The sequence below is a fragment of the Filicampus tigris genome, chromosome 18 (assembly GCF_054856515.1).
Source record: "Filicampus tigris isolate MCC_2025a chromosome 18, RoL_Ftig_1.0, whole genome shotgun sequence".
In the NCBI taxonomy this organism is placed as follows: Eukaryota; Metazoa; Chordata; class Actinopteri; order Syngnathiformes; family Syngnathidae; genus Filicampus; species Filicampus tigris.
The window spans coordinates 1,611,935-1,630,600 of NC_141234.1; the positions used below are offsets into that span (position 1 = coordinate 1,611,935).

Genomic DNA, 18,666 nt, shown 5'->3' on the forward strand with positions numbered 1-18,666 from the left:
TTCCAAAATTCCAAATTCTGGCCGTAGAGGACCACTGGTTTGAAAGAGGTGTGAAAGACGCCATCAAAGCCAAACCAGAACCTCCTTTTGGATTCAAGTTAAAACGTCTTCACCAACCAATAATAGACCAAGTTGCCTCTGTTCAACTCAGTCGATGACCATAATCTTGGATGACTGGCAAAGTACTGGAACTCACGTGTACCACCGACTCCCCCCACCCCCACCCCTCCCGCTCTCGTGTTAGACATGTTGGGCACCGGCTGCGAGCACGACGGCGTCATCTACCGCAACGGCCAGAGCTTCCAGCCCAGCTGCAAGTACCAATGCGTGTGCGTCAACGGCGCCATCGGCTGCGTGCCGCTCTGCACCGAGTCCAAGCCGCCGCGCGTGTGGTGCCAGAACCCGCGCCGCGTCAAGGTGCGAGGACGGTGCTGCGAGGAGTGGATCTGCGACGAGCCCAGGAGGGGACGCAAGACGGCGCCCAGGCACGCCGTGGAGGGTAAGCGCCATCAAAATAAAATGCGGAAAAGTAGAATCCAAAAAAAAAAGCAGCGTGGTGTGGACTAGTATGCAGTATGGTTACAAGTTTTTCGACTCACTCCAACATAGCTCCGTCGGACCGCGATAAGCACCGCTTTTGTGAAATAGGCGACTTTTGCGAATGCCAAACCGCTGTCGTCTCTGCGTGTGTCAGCGCCCCCTGCTGAGCTGAGCAGCTGGCACAAGAACTGCGTGAGCCAGACCACCTCGTGGAGTCCCTGCTCCAAGACGTGCGGGCGCGGCCTGTCGCTGCGCGTCTCCAACGCCAACCGGCGCTGTGAGCTGGTCAAGGAGTCGCGTCTGTGCAACCTCAGGCCGTGCGACGTCGACATCGCCAAGCACATCAAGGTACAAATCTTCCTCCTTGCCAGCCGTCTTCACCCTCGAGTCATCGTCATTCTGCCGAGTTTTTCAGCGAGATGATTGCTGGACCTCGTTGTGCTCGTCAGGCCGGCAAGAAGTGCTTGAACGTGTACCGTGAGGAACGCCCGACCAATATGAGCATCTCGGGCTGCACCAGCACCAGGGAGTACCGGCCCAAGTTCTGCGGCGTGTGCACGGACGAGCGCTGCTGCATCCCGTACAAGTCCAAGACGGTGGACGTGGACTTTGTGTGCCCGGATGGCTCCGCCCTCTCGTGGAAGATGATGTGGGTGCAGGCCTGCTTCTGCAACCTCAGCTGCAAGAACCCCAACGACATCTTCACTGACTTGGAGAATTACTACGGATACCCTGAGGTCATGAACTAACCAGGCCCCACCCTCTTTTCAAAGCATTTCTTTCTAGTTATTTTGTCCTTGTATTTGTAACTCTTCTTTTTTTTTTTTTTTTTCCTATTGGAAAAATATGTAAATAATGAAGTGATTTCAATGTCAAGGTTAGCATCAAACAAGGAAATGAAAAAAAAAAAATCGAATATTTGTAATGATGTATTAGTCTGAAATGCTTTTCTTGTTGTTTAATGTTGTCATTTTTCATTTCTTAAACTTTTATAGGAATTGGAAATGCAAGAAAAAGGTACATTTTATTTTAGTCATTAAAAAAATAATTCTTCATACTTTGGATGTTAGTGGATTTGCTTTTTAAAGTATTTTTTAGAACTTAAAAATACAAGGATATATTATAGGATGTTTTGAAAGTATTTTCGGCACAGGGTGTTGGTGGGTTCTTGTGCATGACTGGGCTACTTTCTTTCCACACTTTTTTTTTTTTTTTGGGTAGGGGGGATTGCTGATTAATAAGTGCACCCACGTGTTTGTGTTTGTTTTTGTCCTTGGACATGCGTTAGGGTGATCTTGAGAGTGAAACTCTCTGTTGACCACAAAATGTGGAACCTTAAGCGTCAACATTGTCATCGACATGGTACGAATCAAAGAAAGTCTTCTGAGGTACCTTGCACAGCAAATCAAGTAAGTCCCTCTTTTTTTCCTACAATGTGGATGTGACGCAAATGATAGAACCAGGCCGGCTCGCCAATAGTGAAAATCTGTGAACAATGAAAATTCTCGGGGTTTTTTTCTTCAACCCAAAGAATTCTTGTAAATGCATTCAAGCAAAACAACAAAGGACGACACACTGAGATCAAATGAGTTAAAAGTTGTCACTTTTTTTTAATGTCATTTTTTTCCTTAATAAATACAAACTGTTATGCCGCTCGAGCGCCAGCATCTTTACAAAGCCGTCAATAAGCTCCTACAAAGCAATTTGCCAACGCAGTGCAAGTCAGAGAGAGAAGAGAGCATCAGCTAAGTTCTACGGCGTTATCGTTAATAACAAAAACAATAATAATTGAAACTTTTGTCTCTCACACACACACACACAAAGTGAACAACTGCTTTGTTTCGTTGTGCTTGATTGTATAGAAAAAAATATAAAAACAGTTAATCGTTTTGTCTGCCAGCGCTGTTAATAAAGCTTTTCGATATAGTGGTTTTGATGAAAAAAAAAAAAAACAACTGAAATATGTCCCTTAATATTATTTTTCTTAAGTTGTTTGAGCAGAAGGAAAGTTAGACAATTGCGAAAATGTATCAAAGTCGATGTGAAAAAAGGATGTCAGTATGGTAAAAATAAAAACAGAAAGAGACAAGGATGCACAACAAGCTTCATCTGCACTCTGTCACCTCTTAGTGATGCCCCTAGCTACTACATCTACAGACTCAACAGCCCTGATTCAACCCTCCTAATACAGTTTCAAAATGTATTTTTTTAAAATTGCCTTATGCTTGGCGTGGTCCACAAGGGCAGCAAGAGCGGAGGGAGGGGCGGTGCCTTTTTTAACCCAGTAGATGGCGCTGTGGTGGGTTGCACTAGGGTTTCACCGCCCAACGAGGCCCTGCAGATGGCGCTGTGTTGGGAAACTTAAATCTTAAACGTTGAAGAAAACATCAGGCCCTACGAATTCTGCCTGGCAATGGAGATTTTGCGCCAGGGCCAAGTGTGGCTTTGCCCCATCTGATCCACATTCCTGAGCAGTGGTAGATTTTGCATATGAGGCAAGTGTCACACTTGCCCCACTGACGTGAAAACATGTCAAAGTCGACTATATATGTGAAAAAGTTCGTTTGGTACAAAAAAAAAAAAAAACCGAAACGGAAAATTAATGATGCACAACAAGCTTCCTTCACGCTCTGTCACCCCCCCAGTGATGGCCCTACACACTACATCATTAGGCGACCCAAAAGCACACGTCCAACTCCTAATCCAGATTTGAAAAAAAAAAATGAAAAAACATGTTGACAGTGGCGCAGCAAACAAAAAGGGAGTTAAAGGAGACTTTTTTTTTTTGCCAATTTAGCAGGACACTTCGGGGGCCTTGAGCATGTCCTGGTCCACGACGGGTGCGGCCGGTGTGGCGTCGACCGCGGGGGCTTGGCCCCGCTGGTGGTCGGCCGTGTGGGAGCGAGAGCGCGGGCCCTCGTTGGTGTGCGAGCGCGAGCGGTTGCCCTCGTTGGTGTGCGAGCGCGAGCGGTTGCCCTCGTGGGTGTGCGAGCGCGAGCGCGACCCGTCGAAAGATGTCACGCTGGAACCCGAGGCCGTGCGAGAGCGCACCAGGCGGGTCATGCTGGCCGATGGCACTGCGGGGGGGAGAAAAAGGCAAATTGAAAATTTCACCTGTTCCACTGACGCATCATTATTCTTCACATAATGAGCTGGTTACTTAATAAACTGCCCAAAAGTGACTGCTTTGAAATTTGACATTATATGTGGCAAGTGGTAGCCCCTAATTTGGCCACAAGACGGCAGTAGTCGACAGGGAAAGAGCAAATACTCACTGTATCCCATGCCCTGAATGAAGTATTTGAACGCCTCTGTCAGCTTGCCGGGCTACACAAGAACAAAAATACACATGGTTTATTTCAATACTTAAACATATTTCTAAAAATATTGTATGAATAATTTTCATTTAATATTCGTATAAAAGTCTGACAATATCTTCTGATCCAACTAGTATTGTAGCTAACGTTATTCACACATAATGTTACCAAGAATAATAATAATGATCAAAACTTAACTTCTTGAATATTCACATAACATGAAAAATGAAAACATTGAAACAATGTTTGGATTTCAATTGCACTGGTCAACAGCAATTTTTTTCTAGCTCATCAGGTTTTTGAGATTTTCGTTTTTTCTTTTTAAGTGTGACCTATCAAGGCTTCTGCAATACGGATTTTACCATGTGTTGTAATTAATACCTATGAACTTTCAGAAAAAAAATTCCACCTGTTGCCGAACCTAACGCTTCATTCATAAATAATAAATATACTATTTTACATATTATATTTTCATTATTATATGAAAACTCGATGCTTTCGATTTAAAAAAAAAATTAAGGCATATTCAGAATCAGCGCGACAAAAAAAAAAATCTAGAAAGTTTACTTGCATCTCTGATTTAAAAAAATAAATAAAATAAAATGTAAATTGTTGACCGGGTTTTAAAAGTTCTTCAATACGTGAAAAATGAATACATAAAATATTTATATCACTACAGTATTTATCAGTAACATGATTATTAGTAGTTCACTGTGTCAGTATCGCACAAAAAAAATGAATGTAACTTTAAAATTTTGCAATGCAGTACCCCAAATCGCCTTATGAGGGACGCCTGAGCACAACTATACAAAGACTCCATTTTATATTTATTTAATGTTAATTGTCCATTTCCAAATCTATCGTTTAATCTACACAGGATGTCATACACACCTGGTCAATCTGGGGCATGCCTCCACAGTCGGCCATCTGAATGGAAAATGAAATATTAGATGATCACAATTTGGATTCATGATCAACTTAAAGCAGGTGGAAAGAAAGTAGCGGGGAAAAAAAAAGGCAGTTAGAGAGCTGACGCTGTTTTCTCCACAGCGCCATTAAACGCCACATCAGCTTTGGCCGCCACGCACGCGGCCAACGTTTTGGCTGGCGGCCTGTCGGGCCAGGCCAGAGGTCGTCGCAAATAGGTCAGACGCGGCAGATTGAGCACAGGCGCCGGTTAATGTGTCACCAGGTGAACACACACAAACAGGGTCGTTTCCGTGACGACTGCAAGTAGCTAGAGGCTCGCACCTTAAGCAGGGTCGCTTTTGTGGGGTCCAGTTTGGTGTTGCACTCCACCTGCAACAACACACCAAAAGTAGGGTTTCAAGAGAGGCTCTGGTTTCAAAGTAGGGTTTTAAGACAGGTTAGGGTTTGAAAAAAGGCTTGGCGTTTCAAAATGAGCATTTCAAGCCCAGGTCCGGGCTTCAAATTAAGTTTTAAAACACAATTAGGGTTTTCAAAGTAGGGGTTGAAACCTGAAATTGGGGTTTCAAGGCTGGGTGAAGGTTTTAAATTAGCGTTTAAACCAGGGTTGGGCTTTCAAATTTAAATTCCAAATTAGGAATAGGGTTTCAAATTAAGGTTAAACCCAGGTTAGGATAATCAAGCCGGGTTAGAAACCTGTGTATGGGTTTCATAATGGTAATAAACTTTCAAATTAGGGTTGGAAAATTGGGTTAGGGTTTCAAGATGGGGATAGGTTTTCAAATTAGGGTTTTGACCCCAGGTTATGGTTTTCAAATTAGGGTTTCAAAACTGGGTTAGGCTTTCAAGTGTTTCAAACCTGAATTACTGTTCCAAATTACTACTACTGTTCCAGATTTCTAATGGTTTAGTCTTTCCATTTGAGATTAGGGTCTTAAATTAGGGCCTTGGTTAGTGTGAGTTAGTTCTAGCGTGTTCCTTACCACGGCGTCCACAGCAGGCGAGCTGTCCCCGACCACCAGAAGGCAAGGACACCTGGGTTGAAAAGTCACACATGAGTAGGGCGCCGAGATAAAACAAATGACAAGCGCAATCGGCGCTGACTCACTTGAGGGTTCTGACGTTACTTCCCGGGACCGGCCTCTCGATCTCCAGATCCCTCCGACTTAGAAAAAAAAAAAAAAAAAAAAAAAGCAAAATCCAGTAAGCAACTACAACTGTAAATTCCCAGCCGCCTGTAAAAGCACCGCGACCTTTCACCTTTCGTAGGCCTTGATGAAGAGCTGCAGGTTGAACTGGTTCATGTCCTTCAACACGTGGTGGCGGTACGTGGCCACCATGTCCTGATTGTGGTGGATCTCCTCCTGCGGGATTAGCATTTAACATCTGTTAGCATCTGTTAGCTGCGATTAGCGCTAGAAAAACCGGCAAAGCGCTAGCTAACCTTTCCGAAGAGGTGGCTGATAACCAGGTCAGGCAAGGCGTGGGTCCAGCCGCTGATCTAAAGTCAGAAAACTTTTAGAACTACATCCATCATTTAATATTCCTATTTTTATATTTTAATCGGGTATTTGTTACCTTGTGCGCAGCCCAGTCCATCCAGCCCTCGGCGCACGGGTTGATGTTGATCAGCACCAGACTTTCCACCATTTTCGGGTAGTCAAGCTGCCGCAATCATAACATAGATTGTCGGATTATAATCGGCTAGATGACAGTTGATCGTAATCATACAATTGTCCTTTGATTCACTTAATTCGATTGTCATTCGAATTCAGTCTGTTTCCAGGATTTTTATTAGTGCAGAGCTTCTACCGTAATAATGCAAATATTTTTCTAAAATTATTGTCCAAAAATTCTGTGCGGCAGTAACAATTTTTTGGTTTTAGGGGCAAATGTTGCACTGTCCCACCAGATCTAGTAGATGGTGTGATGTTTTTTTTCTAATCAGGCCTCGAAAAGTCTGCCTAGTAACGGAGCTTTTGTAATTAGGGCAAGTGTTGCTCCGGCCCAACAGATTTTCTTTTTAAATCATACCCCACAAATTGTGCCTGGCAGTTAAGAGGTGTGTGTTGGGGTGCCCCATCCCATCAAGGACATTTTTTTAATTCATGCCCCGCAAATTTAGCCCAGTAGTAATTTCTTGCCACCCTCCCGGTTTTGATTTAATTGGATCCCACCGCTGCCCCAAATGCAAAGGGGTTTTTGCTAAGTAGTGGACATCTTGCATTTTTGTTGTTCTTCCCCATCCAACCCAGTAGATGGCGCAGTGGTGGTTGTGGGGAGATTTAGGGAAATTGTTTTCATTTTTTCATCACCCCACTCAAATTATGTCGATTTTGTATGTAGGGCAAGCATCATACTGCCCCACCATTGGAGCAAATCATAATTTTCTATCATTTCTGCCTAACAACAAGTGACTAAACCAAATAATCTTTCATAATTATTTACATTGACGATTTGTTTTTTGTTTTTTTCTACTTCTGTGATTTATTAGCCTGTTATTTAGCATTAGCGTTCACAAATTGCATTTTTGCACACATTGGTTTTACTTCAACGTGACTTAAACACGTCCTGGCGGCGGACGTTGGAATGCTCCAGAGACGTTGTGGAGTTCTGTTGCCAAAATCATCAAAGATGATGTGAAAAGATGATCATTCATTTTTATTATTTTTTTTTTTTTTTTAGTAAATGATTGAGTGAGGAAGAGGAGTGTTTGTGGCTTACAGCAAATTTGGTCAGCATGTAGGCTCCGGCTCCCATCCCTAATCCAATAACAGACTTCAGCCTGTAGCACACACACACACACGCACACACACACACACACACAGGCACGCTGTTAGAACAAGTCCCAACAACAATCTGGTGCGTGGGCCACTTAACAAGCGAACGTTTCAACGTACCCAAAATGCTTCAGTACCAGCGGGAGCGTCTCGGAGAGCTCGTCCATGGACGGATACTCGTAGCTGTGGTAGGGGGGGGGGGGGAATCAGCATTTTTGAAAATACAGTTCAAAAACAAAATGGATGCTAGTAAAACAGTACAACTGAAATTTAGTTTAATTGAACAGATATATCAAAATGGAATAAAGATATCATTTTAAACTTATCGAGACATTTTTAAATTGTCGTAAAAATAATAGACATTAAACATGTAACAAGAACTATAATTTTACAAATATATAGACAAATACTATACAACATACGGTGATAAAGTATAATATTTATAAAATGTTATAAAAAAAGAAACATTCTACAAATGAATGAAACAAAAACTATAAAATATGTCAAATGTAGTGCAAACATAATTGAAAACGAATACAAAAATATTTCATAAAACTAGAAAAACTATTAAAAAAATATTTATTAAAAAAAGAATATATATTGAAAATATTCAATTAAATAACATGCCAACATTTACATTTAATATACATAATATATCAAATAAAAATCCAACATATACAATATAATGCAAATATTATTTTAAAATCTAACGACAAAAAATAATCAAAATGTCTATTAAAAAATTAATTTAAAAAATTCTCGTGCTCTTTTAAAATAACAGTAAACACAATAAGAAATATATTTTTGAAAAACACACAAAATATGATACAAATATCACAAAAAGCAAAGCAGGTTGCGCTCCCACGTCCAAACCAATACTCAGCAAATGGTCACCTTGAGCACATCTTGCTCCGTTCTCGCCGCCGTGTCAAAGGTCACCGCCACGCCACGCGTGTGCGCTTGCATGGGTGTGTGTGTGCGTGTGCGCGCGCGTTTGGCTCACCCGGTGGAAAAGGTGTTAGCGCCCTCGTGCTGTCCGAGGGCGTCCACGTGACACACGGCGAAGTGGTACAGGATCTCCACCATGTCCTCGTGCTGGAACAGTGAGTCCCAGCACGTCTTGTCTGACCCCCACAAACACAACGCATCAAGTTGACGACGGGGATGCGCAAGGGTTGCGTGCGTTCAGGTGTGCCTTACGGTTGAGCCCGATGTCGTGGAAAGTGAGGATGACGGGCCGCTCGCCTTTGGGGACTCCCCGCATGGTGCAGTGGAGTCTTCCGTACGGGGTCTCCACATCGTGCTCCTACCAAAACAATGCCAAAATACTACTTTTAATCATTAGACACAACAAAATAACCCGATATGCAATTTTAAGGGTGCAATAATATTCTAAAAATCAAAATTTTTTTAGGGTGCGTTACAAAGAACGCGACGTCAAGTGAAAACATTCAAAAATGATCTGACATGTTGTAGTAGCATTATAGTTGAATAAAACCCTAAAAATAGTCTTACAAAAGGAATGGATATTTGTTTACTGCGTTACTTAGCTGATTTAATTTTAGAATATAATATTAATTTAATAGTTAAAATGCAGAACATGTTACAATTTTATCCCTCTATTTTTACGTTTATATATGTTATTAGGTCATATATATGTGTGTGTTTGTGTTGTATATTCTTATACAGTATGTATTTGTTTTTGAAAACCACAAATTTTGAATAACTTAGGGTAATTTTCCTTTTAAAATAACTTTTTATTAAAATATGAAATAAATCAAATAAAATGTAATTGAAAGAATCATGACTTTTTCTTAAAAATGTTTTTTTTGATGAAGAAAAAAATAATGAAAATCCGAATTGTCTTTTTTTTTCAAAAAGTATTTTAAAAAAATCAAGGCATGAAGGTACATTACAAACTTAACTAAAGATGCAAAGCAAAAACATAAATATCAAATGAAAATCCAAATTTTGTGATATTTCTTAGTCGTAGTTGTAGTAGTAGAAATGAACATAATATAAATTACACGCAAGTGGACATACTTGTTTTCCAGCAACAATAGCAGACGCACATTACAAATAAATAACCAACAATTACAATTCATCAACTGTTGACATATTAAATGTCCTCATTTTCCAAACTGGTTCCTTGTAACCGCTCTGCATTTCTGCACAGCCGCCAACAAACCGCCCTAACGTTCCATCTGCTAAATCCACCCCCATAAATCGGACCAAATTGCCCCCATGTGGACTCACGGCAACTTCAACATCGACCACGATCATCTCCACGTCGGAATCGTCCAGAACCATCGTTGCGAGAAACTCGAGATCGGGGTGAACGGCGAATGTCCGAAGCGCCAGCGGGGATGGTGGAGGTCGGCTCAAGGCCTTTATAGCGCTAAGCCATAAGCCCCCTGACCTCCCGTGGTGCCTTGCGGCCTGGTCAAAACAAGCTAATTCCAGATGGAGAGATCCCTAAATTGGATTGTCTGGACCAGGCAGCGGCTTCGCGGTTATTCACTGACACACTCGGGGAACTCTTCATAAAATGGCGGACAAAATAAAGCTGGGGTGTGTTTGTGCAGCTGTGAGATTCCAAAACTATTCCACCGGTCTTCAGGAATGTTCTTGTGTAAACATATTTCACGAACGTTCTTGTCTAAAATATACAAAAGTTGCACTTGAATTGCACAGTTAAATAACATGGGCTCAGAAGCATGTAGAAGGACATGAGGGGTACCACAGGGGTCTAGTCTCGAACCACACAAATTATAAGAACGTACACTTGAATGTTATCGAAATACAAATTGTACACCCCCACTTTGTTTCTAATACATTGGGAGAGTTTAAATGAGAAGTACTAAATTATCAGTTTAAAAATTGCACTAAAAGATGTATTAATGTGATTTTAATACATTTGGACAAAAAAAACAAGTCAGCCCTCGTTTACACCTCCGCATATTAGTGGTTCAGCGTTCGCAAATACCTCACCTCACCTACCCATTCCCCGTTATTCGAGGAAACCCCCGCTTATTTGCGTTTTTTTTTTTTTTTTTTAAACCAGTTCCCCTACATACAAGTGGTTCTTGTTGATTTTCAACTTTTGTTTTCTTACATCCTCCTCCTGCTCGACTGAGAGAAGAGGATGACCCGTTTACCGGGCGTAAACACACCAGACGTCATCCACGACCCCGCCCGCACGAGCACACGAGCGCACGAGCACGTAGGCCGCTGCGCCGTGCGCGTGGCGTAATCCCGCCATGCTCGCTTGTGCGTGTGACACAAACAAGTTGTTGTGGTTGTCTTCAATCGCACCGTGATGAAATCGATCCGCCTCAGGCACTACAAAAAGGCCTCACATCTAGTGCCAGGTACCATTCAGTACAGAAGGAGCATATTTCAGTTTTAAAAATCACACATGGTCCAGGTCATGTGCAGAGGTTAAAAAAAAAAAAAAAAAAAGTCAAATTGTTCAAATGTATTTATTCCTTTTAAATGTTTTTTAAATTGTATTTCATTCACTTGTATTTATTCCATTATTTAAATGTTTACAATTATATCAATGTTGATATAAACACAGTTTTATATCATGCAACAAAATACATTTGAATAAATGAAATAATCACCAAACCGCCGCAGAAAAGACATGAGACGCGCAGGAGGGGGCAGACCTAATTAGCCGAGCCCAGATTCGATTTCCTGGCTAACGAGATCACTGTGAAAATGAAGCCGAGGCAATTAGCTCACTCACTCATCCTGCCGCTAGATGGCGCTAGCCCGGGCCACGCAAACTGGGTCATGTGACAAAGGTCGCTGGTTCAGATAAAATTTACTAGCGGCCTGGCTAATAAGTGCTAGCGTAGCTTGATAGCGAGCTAATAAGTGTCCTGTGCGTGTGCTAGCATACCTTGATAGCGAGCTGCTGCACCGCCTCCCTCAGGCCCTGCCACACACCCACAAACAAACACACACGCGCACACAAGAAAAATAACATTATACATCGCAACAACACAATTAGCATATGACTAATCCAATATCCCGAGGGTGCGTCTGCCGACACCCATGTCGGGATACAATAGATTTTCTTTAATTTTTGTTGTTAGCCAAGTTGTTGTTAAATCTTAAGCAGTACATTTTCAGAATGTTATGTCAAAGTATTTTATTTGTCTTATATCAATTTTGTTTACAAATTTTAATTACAGTGTGAATTTATATTTTCCTGCATATCATGATATTTTTCCAGTTTTTTTTTTTCTATTTAGTTTTTAGATTCTATTTTTTTCTCTATACTACATTTATTTTTTTGTTTTACATTTGTATATTTTTCAATATACATATTTTTTTCTCCTATTATCCTGTTAGTTTTTAAATATACATTTTTCTTTTTTTCTGTACTTTATATAGTTCATATTACATAGTTTTACATTTTTATTCTATTCTACTTTCATTTATTTTCATATTATACTATTTTTCAAACACATTTTCAAATTTCTCTTAAACGTTATATATTCCCTATATTATTAGATTTTTATGTTTATTTTTTTATTTTACCTTTATGTATTTATATATTATTCATATATTTTAAAATAAATATTTTACCCTTTCAAATATATTTCAATATGGTTTTGAAATACATGTTTTTAATTTTACCTTTATCATGTCATATATTATATATATATATATATATATATATATATATATATATATATATATATATATATATATATATATATATTTCACAGTTTGGATTTGTATTTTATTTAACTTTAACCTATTTTTACATCCATATTTTCCCATATTAAATTTTTCCCACATTGTGTTTACATTGTTCCGATTGTATTCCATACAGTATATCTGTTCCATTATCAATTCTCTTAGCGGCTTTGTCAGTTGTTAGTCACCCGCATCCCGTCGCTCACGGCACACACAAGGCTAAAGTCATCATAATCATTATATCAAGTATGACGAATGAATACGTACGGGCAGTTCTCTGTCAACGAGCAGAGGTTTGGATTCAACAACCTGGATGTCGTCCATGTCAACGGGCGGCAAGGCCTGTTGGACCACAAAAAATTGACGTGACATTACACTACAATTGTAAACCCAACGCCACCTCCGCGACTTCGAGTTTCTCACCCACCAACTGGTTCAACTGGTGCGTGTGTTGCGTTTGCAAGCCTTTGTCAGTGTCGGAAAAAGGAGACTTCTTGGCAAGAATGGCTGACTTTTGCTCTCTGTGTGCCGCCGCCTTCGTTTTCTTTTGTACACACGTGAAATGAAACTTAAGCTGCTGAGGGAATGTGCCGCTCAGCATTGTGGGTCATTTTTTTTCTTTGAAACATCAGTCACTCAACGTGTCCCATCAGGCCTGCCGTGCCCGCATGCTTCTTTGACGCATTTTCATACACCTCATTTGCTACGTGCCGCTCGCACGCTCTTCATACGCTTGCATAATAGACTCAATCAGTATGATTTGACTCCTTTACTTGCGTAAAACTTTATTACAGACTTTGAAATGTACTTAAGTACAAAAGTAAAACGAATTTTTACTGTTAATTGTATACAATTCCCGTTTTGATAGCTTGATGGAAGACGTTTATTGAAACAATACGAGCCAGCCTTGGCTCAGACGTTTATGTTAGCAAGATGTTTTCCGATACGTTTGCTCACATCATGACCGAATTACAAAAAAAAAATGCTAAATTAGCTCATGGTAATTAAAAAAAAAAAACACACACAAATACAGTGTAACTTTGCTTTGCGAATGAATTTGTTCCGTGACTGTTCATGAACCGAAACATTTGCATTCATTTCCTTTATTGCTCTTAACTTCTACAAAAGTGGGTTGCAACTTGGCCATGATAGGAAAACAGTTGAGAACCACAGATGTGGACAGTGTTCGCTACTTGGAACGTAAATGCCACATTAGCACATTAATGTGCTACTTGTGTGTGTCCACAGTTAATGGCTTGTCAAGCTGACACAGCCAGACGTCTTGCACAGGAAGTGTGAAATACTCTCTCACACAGACACGCGCGCACACACAAGAGTCGGGGCCGGGAGACCGGAGCGATCCGGATCGCACAATGGCAATGAGGAGTATCAAACAACACGGCCATTTTTGGGGTGGGCTGCACTGCGGAATCTTTGTTGGAGGACAGGGAGAAGAAGAAGAAGAAGAAGAAGAAGAAAAAAGAAGGCGGGGCAGCCATGGCGGCGCCCTGACCTGTTTTACGTGCTAAAATGCTAACATGATGTTCGCAACTTGTTCTTGAGATGATGTCACAGTAGCTACTTCTCATGTCGATGATGTCTTGATGACGTAATCAATTTGTTATATAGACACATTTGTATAGCTATTCTGGTATACATTAGTGGCCACTTGTTGTCAGTGTGAGCTACTTTTATATAGCAATGTTAGCGACTTTGTACTTGTGTAGATGGTTGCTACTTGTATCAGGGATGTGAGCAACCGATGGGCACGCCCCTAAATATGCATGGAGCGTTCACTCTGACTCTTGAGAGTGAGAGAGTGCACCAAAAACGGAGTACCGGTGCATGCTCTGGGCGCACCGACTGGGGACACGGTGCGCACCAGCGCATCGAGCGACACAGAGGGAAACAGCTCAAGCACGAGATGCTGATTGGTTTCGAACATAGGTTGCATTTGGAAATTAACGGGAGGGGAGTGCGCGCGGCCTCTTCCAGGCAAACGCACTCTCAGAAAAGAGCACGGGCGTCAGAGTGAATTTCCGAATGGGCCCTATGTCGTCAATGTGAGCGACTTGTAGTAATATAGACAACGTTAGCTACGTGTTCTACGCTGCTAAGCTCCTTGACGTCTAAACAATGTTATGTCCCGTGCAGACAATTTGGGGGAAATTTTATATATGTCACTTGTGTTGAGTACGTTAGCAACGTTAGCTGCTTGTTGCGTGGACATCAGCTACTACTTGGGGATGTTAGCGACTTATCAGCAAGACGCTGTTGGCAACTTGTATAGCTGATGTTTACTACTAGTTATACAGATCATTTAACTACTTGTCAATGTTCACCGGTAGTGGTATAGACAATGTTAGTTACATGCTCTGCAGACAATGTGATCTACTTATGTTGATGACTTGGATAGACAATGTTTGCTTCTTGTGTCGACAATTTTTAGAGCTTGTATCGATGTTAGCTACTTGTACAGACTATGTTAGCTAATTGCATTGACATTCGTTACTTGATGTATTCGGGATGTAAGCGACTTGTCGTAGCTACTTATAGAATAGGCAATGCTAGCAATTTGTTGTGTAGACTGTGCGCCTTTAAGTCAGAAAATGCTAACATGGCAGAAACTGGCTTTGATCCCAACTTGCTGCGTTGTCATTGTCACATGTGCCGTTACATCAAACCCACCCATTCAATTTTTCTTTTGGTCCTCGAGGGAGTTTCATGAAGGAAATTGGCTTTTTACTCTTCAAGGTCCTAAACTTCCTGTGTCCTCATCGGCCGCATAACCGTCATAGCAAACATACAGATGTGAACTTTGACAGCTTTCTTTGTCTCACAGGGTATGTTACTAGAAGGGTGGCGTTAAGGGGGCATTTCGTGCTGAAATGCCAACATGGGGAAAGAGACTAAAATCTTCATGGTGAAAAACTCGCCACATGAGCAGCGCACGTGCTGTCAAATGGAACACACTCGTGTGAATTTTGACACCCCCCCACCACCCCCTAACTATCTTCTTATGTTACTAGGAGGGTGGTGTTAAGGGGCCGAGGGAAGGGTTGTAGGTCGACGGCGTTGGTTGTTGCAGTTTTGGTGTCTGTAGCAACCAGCTCACGTCAAACCAGTCTCTCCGTGCGTGTCTTGACTGCTCTGTTCTGTTTTTTTGGGGGGTTTTTTTCCGAAAGAAGTGCTGGCGCAGGTCAGGCTTGTTATGCAATTTGGAGAGGAAATAAAGGGGGAGGGGGGGGGGGGTGTCAGGATGGTCCTGAATACCTCCTGCCTTGCATAAAAAGACGAATCATGCTGCAACAGATTATGATTGATGATGTTAGTGACTTGTATTCACAATTTAATCTGCAGATGTTGGCAACTTGTTAACTGGTGAGGTTAGCGACATGTTCTATTCACATGCAATTCACATTGTAAGTTATTTACATGAAGTTGGCTAACAATCGTAGCAACGTTTTGCCTTGACCGTATACTCAATGTAAACAACTTGTGTCTCACAATGTTAGCTGATGATGTTAGAGACTTGTTGTATTCAGTCATAATGTTAGCAATTTGTTTAATATGCAATGTCAGCTGCAGATGCTGGCAACTTGTTATACATTCGCTTCACAATTTTTTGCTACTTGTATGTAAATCTTAATTACCTGTACCTGGGACGTTAGCGATCTCTTATACTGTATAGACAATATGAGCAACTTGTATTGATGATGTTGATATATGTTATGTAAACGATGTTAGACATGAGTTCTATAGTCGATGTTAGCTACTTGTCAGGGTGACAACTCATATGGACAATGTTTGCTAATTGTGCAGACAATTTTTGTACTTGTATAGATGTTAGCTACTCGTATAGGGATTTGCGCTACCTGTTCTGTAAACAATGTTAGCTACTTATTGTATAGGCAATTTTTTGTCGACTGTTAGCTATTGTTTGCATGAACAATATTAGTAAAACTTTTTGTCCCTCCTCAAGGCTACTTCTCTCTTAAATCCAAGGTCTGCATCCATCTGCAGTAACAATGATTGCTTCCCTAATCTTTTCTGACAAACTCACTTAATCTGTCAAATCCCTCGCTTGTCAAATATCAACAGAGCCAAGCAAGCAAGCTAAACTAAGCTAAGATAAGCCGACGCAGACCTACATTTGCACTAAATGACAGGGGAGGGGTTCCTGTCTTGTGTACGGCAGAGTCATAAAAGTGGGCGAGGATGCGTTCAAGAACCAGATTTTGTAATATCTCCACTCGAAAACTGGGTGGACCCTGAACGCACCTTCAAAAGGATGAGTTTCCAGGTCAAAAAAAAAAAGTGGGAGTCTGAACGCAGCACTGAAATGAGTTCTCTAACACCCCCCCCCCCCAAAAAAAAACGAGGGGCCCTAAACGCGGCACCACAAGGATGAGTTACCACGGCCAAAGGAGGACACGCGAAAAACAAGCCACAAAAAAAGTCTTCGTCTCCGCCGAGAATGCAAAATAAAACGTCTCGTTACGCAACTTGATCATCGACTCATGTGACCAGGGTGCTGTCATTCAGTCACGTGGTTTCTCCAGCAATGTCGATTTGTCTTTTACGGATAAAATAAAAATGCAGAAAAACTTCCGAAAGGTGCGCCAAGCACCATCGCGACCGGAGAAATAAACACAGATTTTCCCCATTGGCGTGTGTTAATAAGAAAAACATAAAAATACAAGCAAAAACTGACAAAAAAAATGTAATCTAACACGCTCGTGACCGCAGAAATAAACACAGCTTTTTTTTTTTTAATAATAAAAGCAAAAAAACATGACAATGCAACCCTTTATGTGCACGTTAGGTTTTGTTTTTCACTTTTCCAACTGTATTGGCCATAAACTAAACACCGACTTTTGCCATATCTTTGAACAAGCGTTTTTCCTTTATCTTTTTCCCCCCTTTCTTTCTTTTTTTTTTCTTTTTTTTTACAGATTGCACGAAAAACACATCACTTGTAAACCGCCCCCAAAAACACGTCCGGACACGTTTTTACCCGTAAATCCGCGTGTATACGCGGCTCTCCTGTTCCTTGCGCGCACGCCAGCGAAAGAAATCTTTATAGTTTTTAAAAGTCCAACTTACCTGCAGATTTCAAAATGTCCCGAAGGAGGGTGAAAAAGTCCACAAAAAATGTATTTCAAAAGATTTGAAGGTGTTGTGTTCAGTGACGGCAACAGCTTTGTTTACAACGTGCAGGCGGATGTATGAGGGAATTTTATAAAGCCTGGGGAGGGAGGAGATGAGGGTAACGAAGGGGGTGGTGGGGGCGGATGGGGTGTGGGTGCAAACTCGGCCCACTTTCCCGGGATTGGGCAACATCTGCCGCGGGGAGTGAGCATTCAACCGAGTGTTACTTTTCCACAGCTTTGCGGAAGCACTAAGAAGATGGATTCCCTGAAAAAAACGAATCAAAAGTGCATCTTAAACTATGAAAGTTGCAGCTGGGGTGCACAGGGAAAACTGTGTCGATACGGTCCAAAGTAAGCACGTGTGCAGCTGTACGTGACGCCCTCAAACGGCGCAGCAGCAAAATGTTGGCAAGGTGGACCTTGTGACGTTCAATGACCCGCTTGGGAAGTAGGAAAATGCACATCCTGCTTGACTGAACCTAGTTCAATTTCGTCTCTTCTGCATTGCAAATAATACAAATGAAAAGCAACCAACAGAAAAATGCTAGGCTAAACATTTTAAGGGCACACAATAGTGACGTCGTGACAACCACTCAATTGTTTACATTTTGAAAGAGTTTCCACATTTTGCTTTTGCTTCTTTTTACCTGAAACATAACGAAAATGTATTTAGTTGTTTTTGCATAGAAACTTGCTTTTCGTTAGTTAGCAGTTCCAGATTGCTGTGCATCAGGGAGATTATGCGCGCAACCTCACTTTTTGTGGCTGTCGAATGAAACGCAAGTATCTCCAAATTTTCAAATCTTTGAATGCAAAACAAGTGACAATGGCTTTTCGAGATTATGAGCACGAGAGCAGTGATGTCATGGTGATGCTTAAAGTTTCATGCTTGTGCAAAGAAACCGCCAAAGTTTATTGTCACTGAATTGAATGTTTCTGAAAAGCAAATGTTTCCAATTTTTGCGATCATTTTATCTGAAACATGGCAAAAAGGTATTTGGTTTTTTTTCTTCATAAATACTTACTTTTCAATAGAGAGCAGTTCCTGTATGTGGCACATCATAGGAGAATTTATCGGAATGTGGCTTTCTAATAAAAAGCATGCATCTCCAAATTTTTGCTTCGGAGATGCTTGCTTTTCAAAAGCACAAATCTCCACATTTGACTGTTTTTTTTTATTTTTGTTTTGCCCGATTCAGAGAGACATGCTTCTGAAAAGAAGGTATCTCCTAATGT

General features: G+C 41.2%; 2 protein-coding genes across 7 annotated transcripts in view; one reads left to right on the forward strand and one right to left on the reverse strand.

Annotated features, from left to right (window-relative positions):
- Positions 1–2,495, forward strand: part of ccn4a (cellular communication network factor 4a) — a 21,522-nt gene extending 19,027 nt beyond the window's left edge. For all 4 annotated transcript variants that reach the window (XM_086015252.1, XM_086015255.1, XM_086015253.1 and 1 more), the window contains 3 exons: positions 245–499; positions 695–888; positions 990–2,495. In XM_086015252.1, the coding sequence (XP_085871378.1) occupies positions 245–499; positions 695–888; positions 990–1,289 (749 nt within the window). In that variant the 3' untranslated portion in view covers positions 1,290–2,495. The remainder of the gene's footprint in view (positions 1–244; positions 500–694; positions 889–989) is intronic.
- Positions 2,127–17,539, reverse strand: ndrg1a (N-myc downstream regulated 1a). 3 transcript variants are annotated; one of them, XM_086015250.1, is made up of 16 exons: positions 17,384–17,539; positions 12,545–12,619; positions 11,472–11,507; positions 8,765–8,870; positions 8,568–8,688; positions 7,685–7,747; positions 7,509–7,569; positions 6,363–6,449; positions 6,229–6,285; positions 6,045–6,148; positions 5,893–5,949; positions 5,768–5,819; positions 5,109–5,156; positions 4,749–4,784; positions 3,816–3,867; positions 2,127–3,617 (listed from the first exon to the last, which is right to left on the reverse strand). In XM_086015250.1, exons 2-16 carry the CDS (start codon positions 12,599–12,601, stop codon positions 3,334–3,336), a joined length of 1,221 nt encoding a protein of 406 aa, XP_085871376.1. In that variant the 5' UTR covers positions 12,602–12,619; positions 17,384–17,539; the 3' UTR covers positions 2,127–3,333. The 3 variants fall into 3 exon arrangements, with proteins under 3 accessions (XP_085871376.1, XP_085871375.1, XP_085871377.1); XM_086015249.1 differs by lacking the exon at positions 17,384–17,539 and adding an exon at positions 12,705–12,829; XM_086015251.1 differs by lacking the exons at positions 11,472–11,507; positions 12,545–12,619; positions 17,384–17,539 and adding an exon at positions 9,821–9,987.
- Positions 17,540–18,666: the final 1,127 nt, after the last annotated feature.

Coding starts and splice junctions, on each gene's coding strand:
- ndrg1a (XM_086015250.1), bottom strand. CDS start 12,601: ATGGACGACATCCAGGTTGTTGAATCCAAACCTCTGCTCGTTGACAGA. Junction 8,689..8,764: donor CCACGACATCGGGCTCAACC/GTAAGGCACACC, acceptor TGTGGGGGTCAG/ACAAGACGTGCTGGGACTCA. Junction 6,450..7,508: donor ACATGCTGACCAAATTTGCT/GTAAGCCACAAA, acceptor TGATTGCGGCAG/CTTGACTACCCGAAAATGGT.